This window comes from Leiobunum rupestre, chromosome 4 (assembly GCF_980474605.1).
Source record: "Leiobunum rupestre chromosome 4, qqLeiRupe1.1.hap1, whole genome shotgun sequence".
Lineage (NCBI taxonomy): Eukaryota > Metazoa > Arthropoda > Arachnida > Opiliones > Sclerosomatidae > Leiobunum > Leiobunum rupestre.
The window spans coordinates 52,520,642-52,537,060 of NC_143387.1; the positions used below are offsets into that span (position 1 = coordinate 52,520,642).

General features: G+C 33.7%; 1 protein-coding gene and 3 long non-coding RNA genes across 12 annotated transcripts; 2 read left to right on the forward strand and 2 right to left on the reverse strand.

The window, feature by feature from the left end:
• Positions 1–567: 567 nt before the first annotated feature.
• On the reverse strand, positions 568–1,855 carry LOC149948233 (uncharacterized). Its single transcript, XR_016480571.1, has 3 exons — positions 1,739–1,855; positions 1,444–1,547; positions 568–1,128 (listed from the first exon to the last, which is right to left on the reverse strand). It is a non-coding gene; the product is annotated as an uncharacterized LOC149948233 (long non-coding RNA).
• Positions 1,856–2,489: 634 nt separating this feature from the next.
• On the forward strand, positions 2,490–3,874 carry LOC149948234 (uncharacterized). Of its 3 annotated transcripts, none has more exons than XM_090171945.1 (3): positions 2,490–2,587; positions 2,818–3,457; positions 3,530–3,874. In XM_090171945.1, exons 2-3 carry the CDS (start codon positions 2,909–2,911, stop codon positions 3,680–3,682), a joined length of 702 nt encoding a protein of 233 aa, XP_090028071.1. In that variant the 5' UTR covers positions 2,490–2,587; positions 2,818–2,908; the 3' UTR covers positions 3,683–3,874. The 3 variants fall into 3 exon arrangements, with proteins under 3 accessions (XP_090028071.1, XP_090028073.1, XP_090028070.1); XM_090171947.1 differs by having other exon boundaries at positions 2,494–2,703; positions 2,818–3,453; XM_090171944.1 differs by having other exon boundaries at positions 2,503–2,703.
• Positions 3,875–5,599: 1,725 nt separating this feature from the next.
• Positions 5,600–15,745, forward strand: LOC149948235 (uncharacterized). Of its 7 annotated transcripts, none has more exons than XR_016480601.1 (16): positions 5,600–5,718; positions 5,779–6,152; positions 8,059–8,176; positions 8,247–8,339; positions 8,407–8,437; positions 8,658–8,886; positions 8,961–9,125; positions 10,280–10,543; positions 10,604–10,729; positions 10,859–10,977; positions 12,885–13,002; positions 13,073–13,165; positions 13,233–13,263; positions 13,484–13,712; positions 13,787–13,951; positions 15,106–15,745. It is a non-coding gene; the product is annotated as an uncharacterized LOC149948235 (long non-coding RNA). The 7 variants fall into 7 exon arrangements; XR_016480600.1 differs by having other exon boundaries at positions 5,779–5,904; positions 6,034–6,152; positions 10,604–10,977; XR_016480599.1 differs by having other exon boundaries at positions 10,604–10,977.
• Positions 9,339–12,498, reverse strand: LOC149948236 (uncharacterized). The gene is made up of 3 exons (XR_016480606.1): positions 11,534–12,498; positions 10,191–10,302; positions 9,339–10,131 (listed from the first exon to the last, which is right to left on the reverse strand). It is a non-coding gene; the product is annotated as an uncharacterized LOC149948236 (long non-coding RNA).
• Positions 15,746–16,419: the final 674 nt, after the last annotated feature.

Sequence of the window (16,419 nt, forward strand, 5' to 3'; positions counted from 1 at the left end):
AATTTCTTAATTTGTGAACTGATAGAACTACTCTAGGTTTATTTTTCTAGTTTTAAGAATTTTTTTATAACGGATTTTAATTCTGAAAACATATTTCAATTCCTAGCATTCTGGAGCATACGCTTTTGTATTTGACGTTTATTATTTAATTAGTTAACACCGCTAAGAAATGAGATTTTGTAAACCTCGAAATTACGAGCGGGACGCTGCAGCTCGCCGTCTGGTTTTGTCTCCGACTCGTGACAGAAAACGTATCGCCATCTGGTGTAGTATTTGGTTTTTTAGGAACATACATTTAAAATTTTTTAGTTTTTTTTTGTTGCGGTAATCTGCAACAAATATAAATTTATAATAGAAACTTTTAAATGTTAGATGTGTAAGGTAGAAAAATTTATATAAATATGAATACTTTTTTTGTGGGTCAAAAAATGTGACCAAAAAATTGTGTTAGAAATTTGTAGTTAGCAATGGACCAAGAATGGACTGTGATTTGAAAGACTGAATGACGACATTTTGTTATTCGCAGAAATGTACTTTAATACCATTAAAATGAAGCTGACATGTTAATCAACAATAAAAATATGTCCCTTTAAGGCCAAACCTATAAACTATTTTTTCAGCTCTCAGAACTGTTTTATGTTATAATATATATTTACATGACTTTGTTATTCTAGTGACATAATTGTGTTGTGCATTCTTCATTATTATTAAATTTACAGATATAAATGAACCATGAATTAGTAGAACTTTTGTTTAAAACGCCACGTTTTTCATTTAGTCAAAAACCTAAAACATCTAACGTTCCCCAAGACAGCTTCACAGATCTATCAGCCATGATTGATACTAGACTCGATGAATTTTCCACTATTTTTAACGGCAATGAAGTTACATTACCATCTGAAGTTACTGACATACTAAATGCTTTGAACGGCTAGCAAGTATCGCATACTTGGCTGATTATGTAGTACAAATCCTAGAAGAAAAACATTTTTGCTAATTGTGCCTAATTCTGACTCACCATTTAAATTATCCGACAGAGGAAACCTTAGGTATCCCCAGCAAAGCTTTATCATGTTAATGGCTAATATTGGATATAGTAACAACATTCTCCCTATCTTTGGGATTCACCTGCAATTTTAAAAAACATTGAAATCCACTTGTGGCCAAAAATTGCTCTATGCCCTTACATCCAATGTGATTTGAATAATAATCACCCAAATGAAATTGCTAATTTAATTTGTAGAAAGGTTGTACCCCTAATTATCACAAATATTACCAAAACTCTGTCCGCAAAATTTTAGAAAGTGAAAGAACTTGTGCATAAGCCTCTTTCTCAAAAAGTACTCAAGTCGTAAATTCTAAATTTTTCCTATCTATTGTTTAGTTGTGTACCATTCAGTGGGAAATCCACCTTGGTTTATTATATTTATCAGATTTAAATACCTTCCAAGTTTCCATCACTATTTTCATTCATAGAGATCTTCCAAGTGACAGTTAGTTAATCCATGCCAGTATAAATCATCAATATATGTTAACTCATAGTCCACCTAGTCAACACATATAAATTATCACACGTTAACCCATATTTCAACTAGTCAATATTTGAATAAATAATCATACTATGTTAAACAATATTCCAACTAGTCCTGTATAAATTATCATTATAATACATCATTCTATATTCTAACTATTATGTATTATTAAACTTATTTTGGCTCTTAAAAAATCAAGTTAATACCTTAATAATAAACTTTTACATAATCTTCAAGAGAAGTCACATTTATTTTCTTTTAAAATTCATTTATTTTACTATTTTAATTCAATTAAGTTTTTAAACATTAATACAAAACACAGACCTCTGGAAGTTACTACATAACAAAAATACAGTTGTAAGGAGAACCACGTGTTTATGTTTACATTTTTATACAGAAACGTCGACAGCGACTTCTGGCTCCAGAATGACCAAACTTTAATAACGTTTTTCAAAACTCCACTTTGCGTTAAAAAATCTGAAGAGGTGTTTAAATTTTTATTATTAATTAACTTAAATATTACTAAAAAAATATTTTACAAAAAATTACACATTACGCGATAATAATTGAAATTCAAAGTTCCGCGCCGTTCCTCCCATTCGATAACATGGCTGCGAATTTTCTCAAGGGGGGGGGGAGGAGGGGGGGGGGGCTAGACTAGCGCCATAAAACGATGTGAGAAGTTTTTGAACTAATTTCCCATACGCGATTTTCGTACGATCGCCTGGGCCGCTATGAGCGCGAAGCAGATCTCGAGACGGCCGTGGTCGTGTCTACGCTTGTTCGAAGCGTCATAATACTCGGAAACCAAATATGGGTTCATTATTCAAATCGGATATGGGGTTGTAAAGTTATTGAAGAAATAGTGATGACGAAAAACATGAAAATTAACCCTAATTAACCCTAATTTAAATTAGGGTTAATTTTCATGTTTTTCGTCATCACTATTTCTTCAATAACTTTACAACCCCATATCCGATTTGAATAATGAACCCATATTTGGTTTCCGAGTATTATGACGCTTCGAACAAGCGTGGAAGTTTTTGATCATGATGGTAATCTCTCAAACTAAAACTCAATATTCATTTTAATTTTTTGTTAAACCCATAATTAGAGGATAATAAAAAATTCCGTCTATTTTAATGTCACCGCCATAAATTTTATATTTCTGGTAATTGAAATCCAACATTCTCTTTTTTTCCCCCCTCTTCATCTTTAAAATTAGCATCGGTATCTAATTTCAAAACTGGGTTAAACAAAATAAAACATCCTTATTTCTTTTTAGCAACGGCAGATATTCATTGGTCCTGTTCATTGGCTTCTCGATCGTCGAGGAACTAAGTCCACTTTTCATTCACTCAAAGAACCCGGTGATAATGAGTCCAGATATTAATCGTGATCTCGGTGCCACTTGTAATGAAAACGTCAATTTCAATGCTGGAGTACTGAATTCTAACAGGAACGATAAAACCACATTTGTGGAAAGTGATATGTTGGAAACGTTTAATGTTAGGCTAGCCAAATTCGTGCTGAATTTTAAACTTCGGCGAGACAATGACAGCGACAACTATCGAAAATTTTACAACGATACGGAGATCGAAGCCTCGCAAGCTCTTTTAGAGCTCTTGAATAAGCTTTTGGACGCAAATCGTCCACACTTTGAAAAGTTAATTCAGGAAATGGAATATAGTGAATTGTCTATTGGTGATGTTTTCTCCACCCTTGCCATGGATGTTCTACATGGTGACAACAAAGGCATAACGTGGATAAGGATAGGCACTTTATTTGCCTTTGGAGTGATGATGGCAAAACCCATTCTTCCAAAGAAGTCATCACACCCTGAGTTTCTAGACAACTTTGGGGTTATTATTGGTGGTGCCATTGAAGATTACGCTGGTGCGTGGATTGACCAACAAGGAGGGTGGGTAAGTGTGCTTTTACACATTACTCCTTGCCATTTTATGGGCAAGGGTTTAATGTTTTGTTTTACTTTACAGAAGTCTATTAAATCGCAGACCTTACAACCAGTTTCAAACATCCTAATGAAAATGGTTGGTTTGGGGATAATGGTGTTGCTCGGTACTGCTGTTACAATTATTGGCTTAAGCCACGCTGCATCCACTTTCAGCACGTTCTTAAGGAAGTGGTGATGGGAACAATAAGAAAGGTGCAAGCCGCTAAATATTTTATGGTCCACATTTGTTATTGTATTTTTGCATCTCTACTAATAACCAAAAAAAAGGGTTCCTTGTTGTTTTTACGCATGAAAAAAATATTTTTATTACCAAATAAAAACTAATTGTATGTGGCATAAGTAAAGTTCAATTTGCTTTTGATAGAAATCGAGGTTTCTTTTTCACGCTCATAAGGTTTACACGCTCGAGACATCTCAAACGTACGGTGCTCCAGGAAGTTCCGCTTTCAAAAACTTCAGTTTAGAACTGCTTATATCGTGCATTCTAACCTCCGTTATTTTATTTAAACAAATAAAAAACAATCCTAGTGAGATGAATTGAAGTTGAAAAGTTTCGTATAGAATTCAATATTTTAGCAATGTCAATTACAACAAAAAATAATATGGAAGATGCGTTTTAAAGGATAACTTTATTGAGGTAAGATACGAGCAGTTCTTTCAAGTATATTTATTATTGCACAATTATTATATTTATTCGTTTGAAACCTCGACTCTTAATGCAAAATCTACCGTTACTAAACTGTTGAAATTGCACCACTTTAATTTTCGTCTTATTTAAAGGCCGAAAAATAAATAGAAATTCCAATTTCCAGATCATTAAAGAGATAAAACCTCAATGAAATTCGAATTTCCCGCTGATCAAAAACTAGCTGGAATCACGTGTGTTTCTGTTATGTCGTCTGCTTATGATGTCCAATCCTTTTTATTCGACGTACCCATTGAGTTGGGAATATTTATCTAGAGGTTCAATCAAAACATCGGATTTCAGTATTTCGCGAAACAAGTTTTTAAGAAAACTTTATCATTCTACTCGTGGCGCCGTCTATCTCTAAATGGTACGTTCAAATAAAACGCGTTTTACGGCAAAAATATATTTTTTTTTCAAAAATGATGGATGGTACCACGGGTCATATGATAACGTTTTCTCGTCATTTTAGAGGAGACGGTACATTCGTAATTTTAAAAAACATTTTTCGCGGCGAGCAGGTTTGATTGGATCTCTAGATTAATATTCCCAACTTAATGGGCGTACCGATGGATTTGTTACAAAATAATTATCTTAAAACTACATAAAAAACCAAACGATTACGGTAATCGTTTTGTTTTTTATGTAGTTTACGATAATTATTTTTTATGTAATTTTGTTAAAAAATTTAAAGGAACATAATGCACAACAATCAGAATCTTAATGCAAGAATTTAAAAAAATACAAGGTTGTTTAAAATTGAAATCTGAGAAAACAAAAAACCACTGAATATCTCTTGAAAAAATATGTGAATCTTGCGTCTACCCACAAATTAGTAGTTTTTGCAACATTTCCATTATCACTTATTCCTGCAGTTTTTTTTTTCTAATTTTTAATTCACGTATTTGCAAACACATCCATCAGGGCCGTCACCAGCCCAAAATTTTAGGTAGGGCCAAGGGCTTTAATTTTTATTTATCGCGAATTTCTAGGTAGTGCCAAAACAATTCTAGGCAGGGCCGGGCCCTACCGCTCGCCCCCCCCCCTGGTGACGGCCCTGACATCCATTATACTCAAGGAAAAGCACAATATCCAGAAATATGTAGCAATGAAAATGACTTTGATGAAATGGAACTACATTTTGAGTATGTAAGAAAAAAAAAAGCCAGATGGATCAAAGGAAACAGATGAAAAAGTCAGAAATATGGGCTGTGAAATTTTGGAATTTGCTAAAGGGTTGTACGTAAGTTAAAAATTGTAAATTCCATTTAAAAATACCTTGGCAGTGCCCAAAGCTTCAATAATATATAAAAAAAAGAGCACGATCCAGTTATTGTCATTGGCTAGCTGCATAAGCAGCCGATGCCGGGATGGTGACGTCAGTGGGAAGCCAGAAGCTCAGATTTCCCCATTGAAATCAATGCTGTAGTATTGTCTTATCGCCGTATCTTTGACATATTTTAGTAATTAAATGAAATTAGTATCCATTAAGACCATTTTATGATCACTAAATTATGTAAACTAAAGTAAGTAACCCAAAAATTTCATTTAAATAAATTCAATATATATTTTTATTTGGTTTAAAGATCTTAGCCGGTAGTAAGCCTAGGCCAAAACAGTGTCGATTTCACCTTGGATTAATAATAGAAGATTTCACGATTCGAGGAGCTGAAGAAATTAGGAATAGTTAATCATTGACTCAATTGAATAAAGTAAATTAAGCCAGTAAACGGATTAGAAAATTTAATCAAGATTTTTAAAACAAAAGCATGTTAAAATATTACTGTGAATCTCTATTTCAGATATAATAAAGATAATAATGGTAAAATTTTCTCGTTCAGGTAGACGAACTTCCCTTAATTAGTTCTTGATCTGGTTACCCTCTACAAGCTCCTCCATGATCCGAATCAATCTTATTTTTCATATTTGGTCTCTACCTTCAGAACGAGAGGCAACAGTCGTAAGCTATGACTCCGGTACTCTAAATGTGACTCGTTAAAATTATCCTTTTTTCATCGGGTTATTATTCCCTGGAACTACTTCCCAGATGACATTGTGTGCGCGGGCACTCTGGATGTCTTCAAGAAAAAATTGTCAAATGTCACTTTTTGTAATTTAATTTAACCACCCATGTGGTTTCCTATTTATATCTTAACAATCGGGCTCTTCGGTCTTCTGACCCTAGCCCCCACCTGGACTCTTGAGAAAAAAGTATTTAGTTATTGTTTTGATCTCAATCTTTATATTTAACTACATATAATCAGTAGTTACAACTCTACTGAAATTGAAGTTTGATCAATAGTTATTTGTAATATTTATATAATTCAGTGATTTCTAATAACTTTGTGAATAAATTTTCCTTTTATATTCTTAAAACTGAAATATTTTATTTAAGTTTAATAAACAATTATAATTAAATACTTTGATAAATGAGATATTGCTCGTTTTACATTGAATTGAATTATTAATACTCTAGTTTTTCCCAAAAACAAAATAGACCTTCCTCTTTTAGCCACCTTTAAATAATGAAAACTTCAGAGCATTTGTACTTTAGATAGTGCAAATCATATAACAGACTATTCAGTTTATTTATTAGCATATGTAAAGGTAATTTTAATTGAAAACGATGCTTTAAAAAACATTTAAGAAAGCAATGTCGACACACAGTAAAGGTTGCATCAGGTCTTTAGGCTTCCCACTGACGTCATAGCTGGCGTAGAAGACCGAAGAGCAGACGACGGGAAAATGAAAACCCCGCTATGTAGGCAACCTTTATTAGCGCAAAGATGATTTAAACTCGTACCCTAGATTCGAATACTGAGAGCTTTCCCATTGACGGTTTTGTTACGAAGCGTTTACCCTTTTCCGGCACGTGACCTCAGAAAAATCGGGCTCCATCGGTTGTGGCACGGCCAACTTCGATCACGCGCTGCCGAGCTATATAACGCGGCAGTGCGTGATCGAAGTTGGCTGTGGTTGCGGTAAGGCGCAAACCATGGAGCGAAGTTTTTCTGAGTTCCGGCGGGAAGTGGGTAAACGCTATCGGCAACGCGCGAGAGAGTGATTTCGAATCTAGGGTGCGAGTTTAAATTATCTTTGATTAGCGGCCGTATTTATGAACCTTGGGCCATGGCAGAGTCAACCACGGACACCGTAAATTTCGCACTTTACTGACTTTACACACATTTTGCCACCGAACTTTGGAGCCCCTTTAAGTCAACGAAGGCGCAAAATTGTAAGACGCATTTCAGGTACAACGTTAAAACCGCGATTACGACACAACGATTGCTCGTATGAAAAATGTTCATAGAACATTTATTGTAAGAAATAGCCGGACCCTAATGTTCATACATGGGTTTATAGCCGTACATACAATACTAACGTAGATATTCGCGATAAACCATTACTGGTTTTCCCATAACCATTGCTCGTAAAACAGCTATGTCCAGTAAAAGTTTAAAAACCAAAAAAAAACAAATGTTTTGCCATTTCGAATTTTGGGTAAAATTCCCATAGCACAACAATCTATCTACAATTTTTGGTTCGTTTTGACATGGGATTTTAAAATCCCATACCAAAATGATACAAGTACCGTAGATGGTGCGGTTTTTTTGCTTATTTCCGAGGCTCAAAATTTATAATCACGTCTGCTAGGTCACGGCCCCGTAAGCCTTGGTTATTGTTTGATTATTTAGTATTGAAATTTAAAATACCAAAAATATGAGTGGTTCTAAATGTACAATCATGGTGGTTCAGTCAGATTATGTGCGAAGAGTCATAAGCTCCCATCAAAGTTGAAAAAAAAAAAACAAATGTTACTAGGCTAATCTAGGAATATGAATGACCCGTAATTTCCATTAACCTAGGGCTAATGATCAGACAGACTACAGGCCTTTTCTCCATGCTACAACAAGCAAAGATAATCTAGAAGTCGATAAAATGTAGATTAGGCATTTCCATTTTCCATAAAAAAAAACTTCAGTTGTAAGTTTGAATTGTTTTTAATTTTGAGTTTTAAAATATTTATTCCAATCTTTACTTTATTTTTCAATAGATATGTTCCCATGATCAGTTCCTTAATTTGAAAAAAAAAAAAGGCAGGACAGATGATTAACATTCGCTCACTCAATTTTCCCTAAGCGAAAGAGTAATTTAAGATAATTTATTGTACTAGAATAGACCAGCTAATTTAGTGTTTTTTTTGTTATTCTCAGAATTCCAAAAGTCAGAAGTAAGGATCAAATGGTATGAGTTTATATTTTATCATTTTAGGTTGAGTCGCTTATTAGGAGGGATTTTAAATCATCACTTATTGAAAACTAAATATTTTCTCTAAATTTAAACCTAAGGTGGTGGATACATTATCTGCAAAATCATAAAAAAATGAAACCCCCTCCCATTGTCTTGTTTTTTTTTCCTAGAGGCGTAAGTTTGAATGAAACTAACAACTTTAAAATTCTTCTAGGGCGTGATAATTTGGGATCATGTCTGGAAAATTCTCCGCCGCCACCTTTCTCATCTTTTCTAAACATCATGGGTGTCAGAAAACTCTGATTTTCTCAATCAGCTCTTGCAATTGTTAGTGGCTGATGAATTTTCGTTTTCGAAGTTGGGCTATTTAACTACTAAAACAACAACATGCGGAGTGACCAAAAAAAAAAAAACTCTACAGGAATTCCTCACCACCACCAAATGTGATTTAGACTAAACATCTGAGCATGTTTAGTTGGTGATCGTGTAATTGACATTTTTTCTCTCGTCCTAATAGCATCAAGGGACAGAACTAATATCTGCGGCAATTTTATTAGAAATATCTTGGTTATATCCAAATATAGATGATTATATTTGAATTGGCATTTATGAAGGCAAATGATGTGAGGAAAGTTGGCTAGATTATTTTGGTGGCTAAAACAAAACATAAGGGCAACCCAAGGTTTGTAGTTTACTGATTTCATTTTATAGAAATTTTCACCTCTTGAGTTTAGCTGTAAAAATTTGAAATTGAAGACAATCGCTAACAGCGGAAAATGCTATATTTTCCAAATATGATTCTGTAAATCATATCTGTAAAGTTATATTAGTCATTCCTAAACCTTTAAGAGATTATTGAGGTTATGTCAATGATAATTAAGTTTAACCCTGATTAGGATCTCATACCTTAAAATCAATCGACTATTTATTCAATTTCTTTGGTTAAAATTGACAAGTGAACAATAAATTTCACTGTGTTGACTGTTAAACTTTTATTTGACTAAAATACTCAAAATGGCCTAACTTTCACTTATGCAGGATGTAACGGTTAATATCTTGGATAAAACCATGTCAGCTGGGTAAAATCAGCGAATAATAGCTATTTTGAAAGCTCACGAGTGGAATCGCAACAGTGCATGAGCTATTAGTTTTTTAATTGATTAATTTATCAAACCACGTAGTCTGAAGCTGCTCGAGCCTGACTTTAATTTTTGTAGGCTATTTTTCCTCAAATTAATAATAATTATTATAAAAATTTAAGTGAAACCTTTACCAAAAGTAACTGTGCAAATGGGACGTTTAATTGGGTACAATAGCCTGTGTCAGATTATAGTTTTGAATTAAATTTTAAAACCATATGATAAACTTTAGGTAAACAATGGTTAAAAAAAATTAAAGTAAACTGTAATCATGGTACCATTAGCTTTTTTAATAATATGATCTATTTAATTTTTTATGAGGCTTAATTTTACTTGGATTTAATGAAATTGAATTGCACAAGCTTTGCTTTTTTTTTGAAACCTTATATTCCGTGTCATGCTAGCTTCAATGAATTATCTGGAAACTTATTTTCGTTATCTAAGAGTTATAAATTTAAGGTTCTAGAAAAAAATTGCTGATTTTGATAGTGTGATTACTTTCTTGAGCGAATAATGTATTGATGTTTGAACAATTAACATTCCAAAATTCTGGAAAAAAAAAATTAGTTAAATGTAACTCCAAATGGTTTTATGGTCTATGAAATTACCAAGCTCTAAACCGGATTTCAAGCTTGACTGGCTTTGGCTTTGCAATTATAACTACTTGCTCATTATCCTGCTTTTGTTCAATTTACAGGATTATCATTTTCGCCTTGGAGTCTGAAACATACAAGTCGTTATTGCGATCAGCATGGATTCAGTTTTTTGCGCCGTTTAATAATTTTCGTATTATTAAAGTTAAAACCACGAGTCATTATTATTGTTTATTTGAAATTTAAAAAGTTAAACATAATCCTTTCCCGCCAGTACATAAAATGCCAGTCTTTGACATATTTTAGTAATTAAATGAAATTAGTATCCATTAAGACCATTTTATGATCACTAAATTATGTAAACTAAAGTAAGTAACCCAAAAATTTCATTTAAATAAATTCAATATATATTTTTATTTGGTTTAAAGATCTTAGCCGGTAGTAAGCCTAGGCCAAAACAGTGTCGATTTCACCTTGGATTAATAATAGAAGATTTCACGATTCGAGGAGCTGAAGAAATTAGGAATAGTTAATCATTGACTCAATTGAATAAAGTAAATTAAGCCAGTAAACGGATTAGAAAATTTAATCAAGATTTTTAAAACAAAAGCATGTTAAAATATTACTGTGAATCTCTATTTCAGATATAATAAAGATAATAATGGTAAAATTTTCTCGTTCAGGTAGACGAACTTCCCTTAATTAGTTCTTGATCTGGTTACCCTCTACAAGCTCCTCCATGATCCGAATCAATCTTATTTTTCATATTTGGTCTCTACCTTCAGAACGAGAGGCAACAGTCGTAAGCTATGACTCCGGTACTCTAAATGTGACTCGTTAAAATTATCCTTTTTTCATCGGGTTATTATTCCCTGGAACTACTTCCCAGATGACATTGTGTGCGCGGGCACTCTGGATGTCTTCAAGAAAAAATTGTCAAATGTCACTTTTTGTAATTTAATTTAACCACCCATGTGGTTTCCTATTTATATCTTAACAATCGGGCTCTTCGGTCTTCTGACCCTAGCCCCCACCTGGACTCTTGAGAAAAAAGTATTTAGTTATTGTTTTGATCTCAATCTTTATATTTAACTACATATAATCAGTAGTTACAACTCTACTGAAATTGAAGTTTGATCAATAGTTATTTGTAATATTTATATAATTCAGTGATTTCTAATAACTTTGTGAATAAATTTTCCTTTTATATTCTTAAAACTGAAATATTTTATTTAAGTTTAATAAACAATTATAATTAAATACTTTGATAAATGAGATATTGCTCGTTTTACATTGAATTGAATTATTAATACTCTAGTTTTTCCCAAAAACAAAATAGACCTTCCTCTTTTAGCCACCTTTAAATAATGAAAACTTCAGAGCATTTGTACTTTAGATAGTGCAAATCATATAACAGACTATTCAGTTTATTTATTAGCATATGTAAAGGTAATTTTAATTGAAAACGATGCTTTAAAAAACATTTAAGAAAGCAATGTCGACACACAGTAAAGGTTGCATCAGGTCTTTAGGCTTCCCACTGACGTCATAGCTGGCGTAGAAGACCGAAGAGCAGACGACGGGAAAATGAAAACCCCGCTATGTAGGCAACCTTTATTAGCGCAAAGATGATTTAAACTCGTACCCTAGATTCGAATACTGAGAGCTTTCCCATTGACGGTTTTGTTACGAAGCGTTTACCCTTTTCCGGCACGTGACCTCAGAAAAATCGGGCTCCATCGGTTGTGGCACGGCCAACTTCGATCACGCGCTGCCGAGCTATATAACGCGGCAGTGCGTGATCGAAGTTGGCTGTGGTTGCGGTAAGGCGCAAACCATGGAGCGAAGTTTTTCTGAGTTCCGGCGGGAAGTGGGTAAACGCTATCGGCAACGCGCGAGAGAGTGATTTCGAATCTAGGGTGCGAGTTTAAATTATCTTTGATTAGCGGCCGTATTTATGAACCTTGGGCCATGGCAGAGTCAACCACGGACACCGTAAATTTCGCACTTTACTGACTTTACACACATTTTGCCACCGAACTTTGGAGCCCCTTTAAGTCAACGAAGGCGCAAAATTGTAAGACGCATTTCAGGTACAACGTTAAAACCGCGATTACGACACAACGATTGCTCGTATGAAAAATGTTCATAGAACATTTATTGTAAGAAATAGCCGGACCCTAATGTTCATACATGGGTTTATAGCCGTACATACAATACTAACGTAGATATTCGCGATAAACCATTACTGGTTTTCCCATAACCATTGCTCGTAAAACAGCTATGTCCAGTAAAAGTTTAAAAACCAAAAAAAAACAAATGTTTTGCCATTTCGAATTTTGGGTAAAATTCCCATAGCACAACAATCTATCTACAATTTTTGGTTCGTTTTGACATGGGATTTTAAAATCCCATACCAAAATGATACAAGTACCGTAGATGGTGCGGTTTTTTTGCTTATTTCCGAGGCTCAAAATTTATAATCACGTCTGCTAGGTCACGGCCCCGTAAGCCTTGGTTATTGTTTGATTATTTAGTATTGAAATTTAAAATACCAAAAATATGAGTGGTTCTAAATGTACAATCATGGTGGTTCAGTCAGATTATGTGCGAAGAGTCATAAGCTCCCATCAAAGTTGAAAAAAAAAAAAACAAATGTTACTAGGCTAATCTAGGAATATGAATGACCCGTAATTTCCATTAACCTAGGGCTAATGATCAGACAGACTACAGGCCTTTTCTCCATGCTACAACAAGCAAAGATAATCTAGAAGTCGATAAAATGTAGATTAGGCATTTCCATTTTCCATAAAAAAAAACTTCAGTTGTAAGTTTGAATTGTTTTTAATTTTGAGTTTTAAAATATTTATTCCAATCTTTACTTTATTTTTCAATAGATATGTTCCCATGATCAGTTCCTTAATTTGAAAAAAAAAAAAGGCAGGACAGATGATTAACATTCGCTCACTCAATTTTCCCTAAGCGAAAGAGTAATTTAAGATAATTTATTGTACTAGAATAGACCAGCTAATTTAGTGTTTTTTTTGTTATTCTCAGAATTCCAAAAGTCAGAAGTAAGGATCAAATGGTATGAGTTTATATTTTATCATTTTAGGTTGAGTCGCTTATTAGGAGGGATTTTAAATCATCACTTATTGAAAACTAAATATTTTCTCTAAATTTAAACCTAAGGTGGTGGATACATTATCTGCAAAATCATAAAAAAATGAAACCCCCTCCCATTGTCTTGTTTTTTTTTCCTAGAGGCGTAAGTTTGAATGAAACTAACAACTTTAAAATTCTTCTAGGGCGTGATAATTTGGGATCATGTCTGGAAAATTCTCCGCCGCCACCTTTCTCATCTTTTCTAAACATCATGGGTGTCAGAAAACTCTGATTTTCTCAATCAGCTCTTGCAATTGTTAGTGGCTGATGAATTTTCGTTTTCGAAGTTGGGCTATTTAACTACTAAAACAACAACATGCGGAGTGACCAAAAAAAAAAAAACTCTACAGGAATTCCTCACCACCACCAAATGTGATTTAGACTAAACATCTGAGCATGTTTAGTTGGTGATCGTGTAATTGACATTTTTTCTCTCGTCCTAATAGCATCAAGGGACAGAACTAATATCTGCGGCAATTTTATTAGAAATATCTTGGTTATATCCAAATATAGATGATTATATTTGAATTGGCATTTATGAAGGCAAATGATGTGAGGAAAGTTGGCTAGATTATTTTGGTGGCTAAAACAAAACATAAGGGCAACCCAAGGTTTGTAGTTTACTGATTTCATTTTATAGAAATTTTCACCTCTTGAGTTTAGCTGTAAAAATTTGAAATTGAAGACAATCGCTAACAGCGGAAAATGCTATATTTTCCAAATATGATTCTGTAAATCATATCTGTAAAGTTATATTAGTCATTCCTAAACCTTTAAGAGATTATTGAGGTTATGTCAATGATAATTAAGTTTAACCCTGATTAGGATCTCATACCTTAAAATCAATCGACTATTTATTCAATTTCTTTGGTTAAAATTGACAAGTGAACAATAAATTTCACTGTGTTGACTGTTAAACTTTTATTTGACTAAAATACTCAAAATGGCCTAACTTTCACTTATGCAGGATGTAACGGTTAATATCTTGGATAAAACCATGTCAGCTGGGTAAAATCAGCGAATAATAGCTATTTTGAAAGCTCACGAGTGGAATCGCAACAGTGCATGAGCTATTAGTTTTTTAATTGATTAATTTATCAAACCACGTAGTCTGAAGCTGCTCGAGCCTGACTTTAATTTTTGTAGGCTATTTTTCCTCAAATTAATAATAATTATTATAAAAATTTAAGTGAAACCTTTACCAAAAGTAACTGTGCAAATGGGACGTTTAATTGGGTACAATAGCCTGTGTCAGATTATAGTTTTGAATTAAATTTTAAAACCATATGATAAACTTTAGGTAAACAATGGTTAAAAAAAATTAAAGTAAACTGTAATCATGGTACCATTAGCTTTTTTAATAATATGATCTATTTAATTTTTTATGAGGCTTAATTTTACTTGGATTTAATGAAATTGAATTGCACAAGCTTTGCTTTTTTTTTGAAACCTTATATTCCGTGTCATGCTAGCTTCAATGAATTATCTGGAAACTTATTTTCGTTATCTAAGAGTTATAAATTTAAGGTTCTAGAAAAAAATTGCTGATTTTGATAGTGTGATTACTTTCTTGAGCGAATAATGTATTGATGTTTGAACAATTAACATTCCAAAATTCTGGAAAAAAAAAATTAGTTAAATGTAACTCCAAATGGTTTTATGGTCTATGAAATTACCAAGCTCTAAACCGGATTTCAAGCTTGACTGGCTTTGGCTTTGCAATTATAACTACTTGCTCATTATCCTGCTTTTGTTCAATTTACAGGATTATCATTTTCGCCTTGGAGTCTGAAACATACAAGTCGTTATTGCGATCAGCATGGATTCAGTTTTTTGCGCCGTTTAATAATTTTCGTATTATTAAAGTTAAAACCACGAGTCATTATTATTGTTTATTTGAAATTTAAAAAGTTAAACATAATCCTTTCCCGCCAGTACATAAAATGCCAGTGAGTTACATTATAGTTATTAAATCATTACCGAGCAGTCGACAGAAGAATGATGTTCGACAAACATGCTTAGACATAAGCTTTTCAAAATTACTGTTTAACATATTTCCTAAATACGAGGCCGGGCCACTGTCTCGCCATGGCCTAAGTCGTTACACAAAAGCTTAAACATTCTACCAAGAAGGAACCTGCAGTATCCCCCGAGATCAAACACTACGTATTCATCTCTAAATTGCCCTCGTGATTTTAAAAGCTCTTTCGTAGTTTCGTTAGTGATTTAACTTTAGAGATCCCATCCGTCTTACATTTCATCCACTAAAATCACCACATATTGCTTTTACCATATCATTTATATAGTCCAATCAGGATTTCTTTCTTCGCGTATCCTGGTTTATCACGTAAATAGCAAGACCAAATTAATGCATTTCCCATCAAATTAACCACCGAGCACAGAAATCCTTTATGTTCGATGGACGTCGACTTCGCACTATACACAGTCATAGTCACCATACAAATAGGCTGTGTCCGGAGAATAGTTTTTTTATAAAAAAAATTCTCGAAGTTAAAAAATATGCTCAGATTAAATATGCGACAACGCCTGTCGCATTGAAATGTTATTTTGACTAAAATTGGACCTACGTAACAGTACATAGAAATCTCATGGGTAACTAGAATGCTGCCGCCTACGGCCGAGCTTGACGCCAGTTCGCCTTGATCCTTCAGCCAATGAGAGGCCGTAGAGTGGTTCCGCCAAGGAGGATAATAATCCTCCTTGGTTCCACGTAACTATAGCGGGAGCTAGGTTACTTCATTCTCTTTGGTGACATTAAATTCTTGGCAGAACCACTCTTTGAGCTCTGATTGGCTGAGATCTGGCTATCGTCTGCCACGGCGTTTGGTCCATTTTCCAGTTACACGGCAGCATTCTAGTTACCTATGAGATTTCTAAGTAACGGTATCGTCGTGGGTCCAATTTTTTTGAATTAATTCTAGGTAGTTTAAGTTTTAGCGAAGTAGAGTAGAACTCGGTAAGATAATCTATTCTTGTATAAAGACGGAACTCAATGTGAAGTTAAACATTTCTCTACATATATACCTTTAGCGCCAACTTAAAAAACTTTGTACGTAGA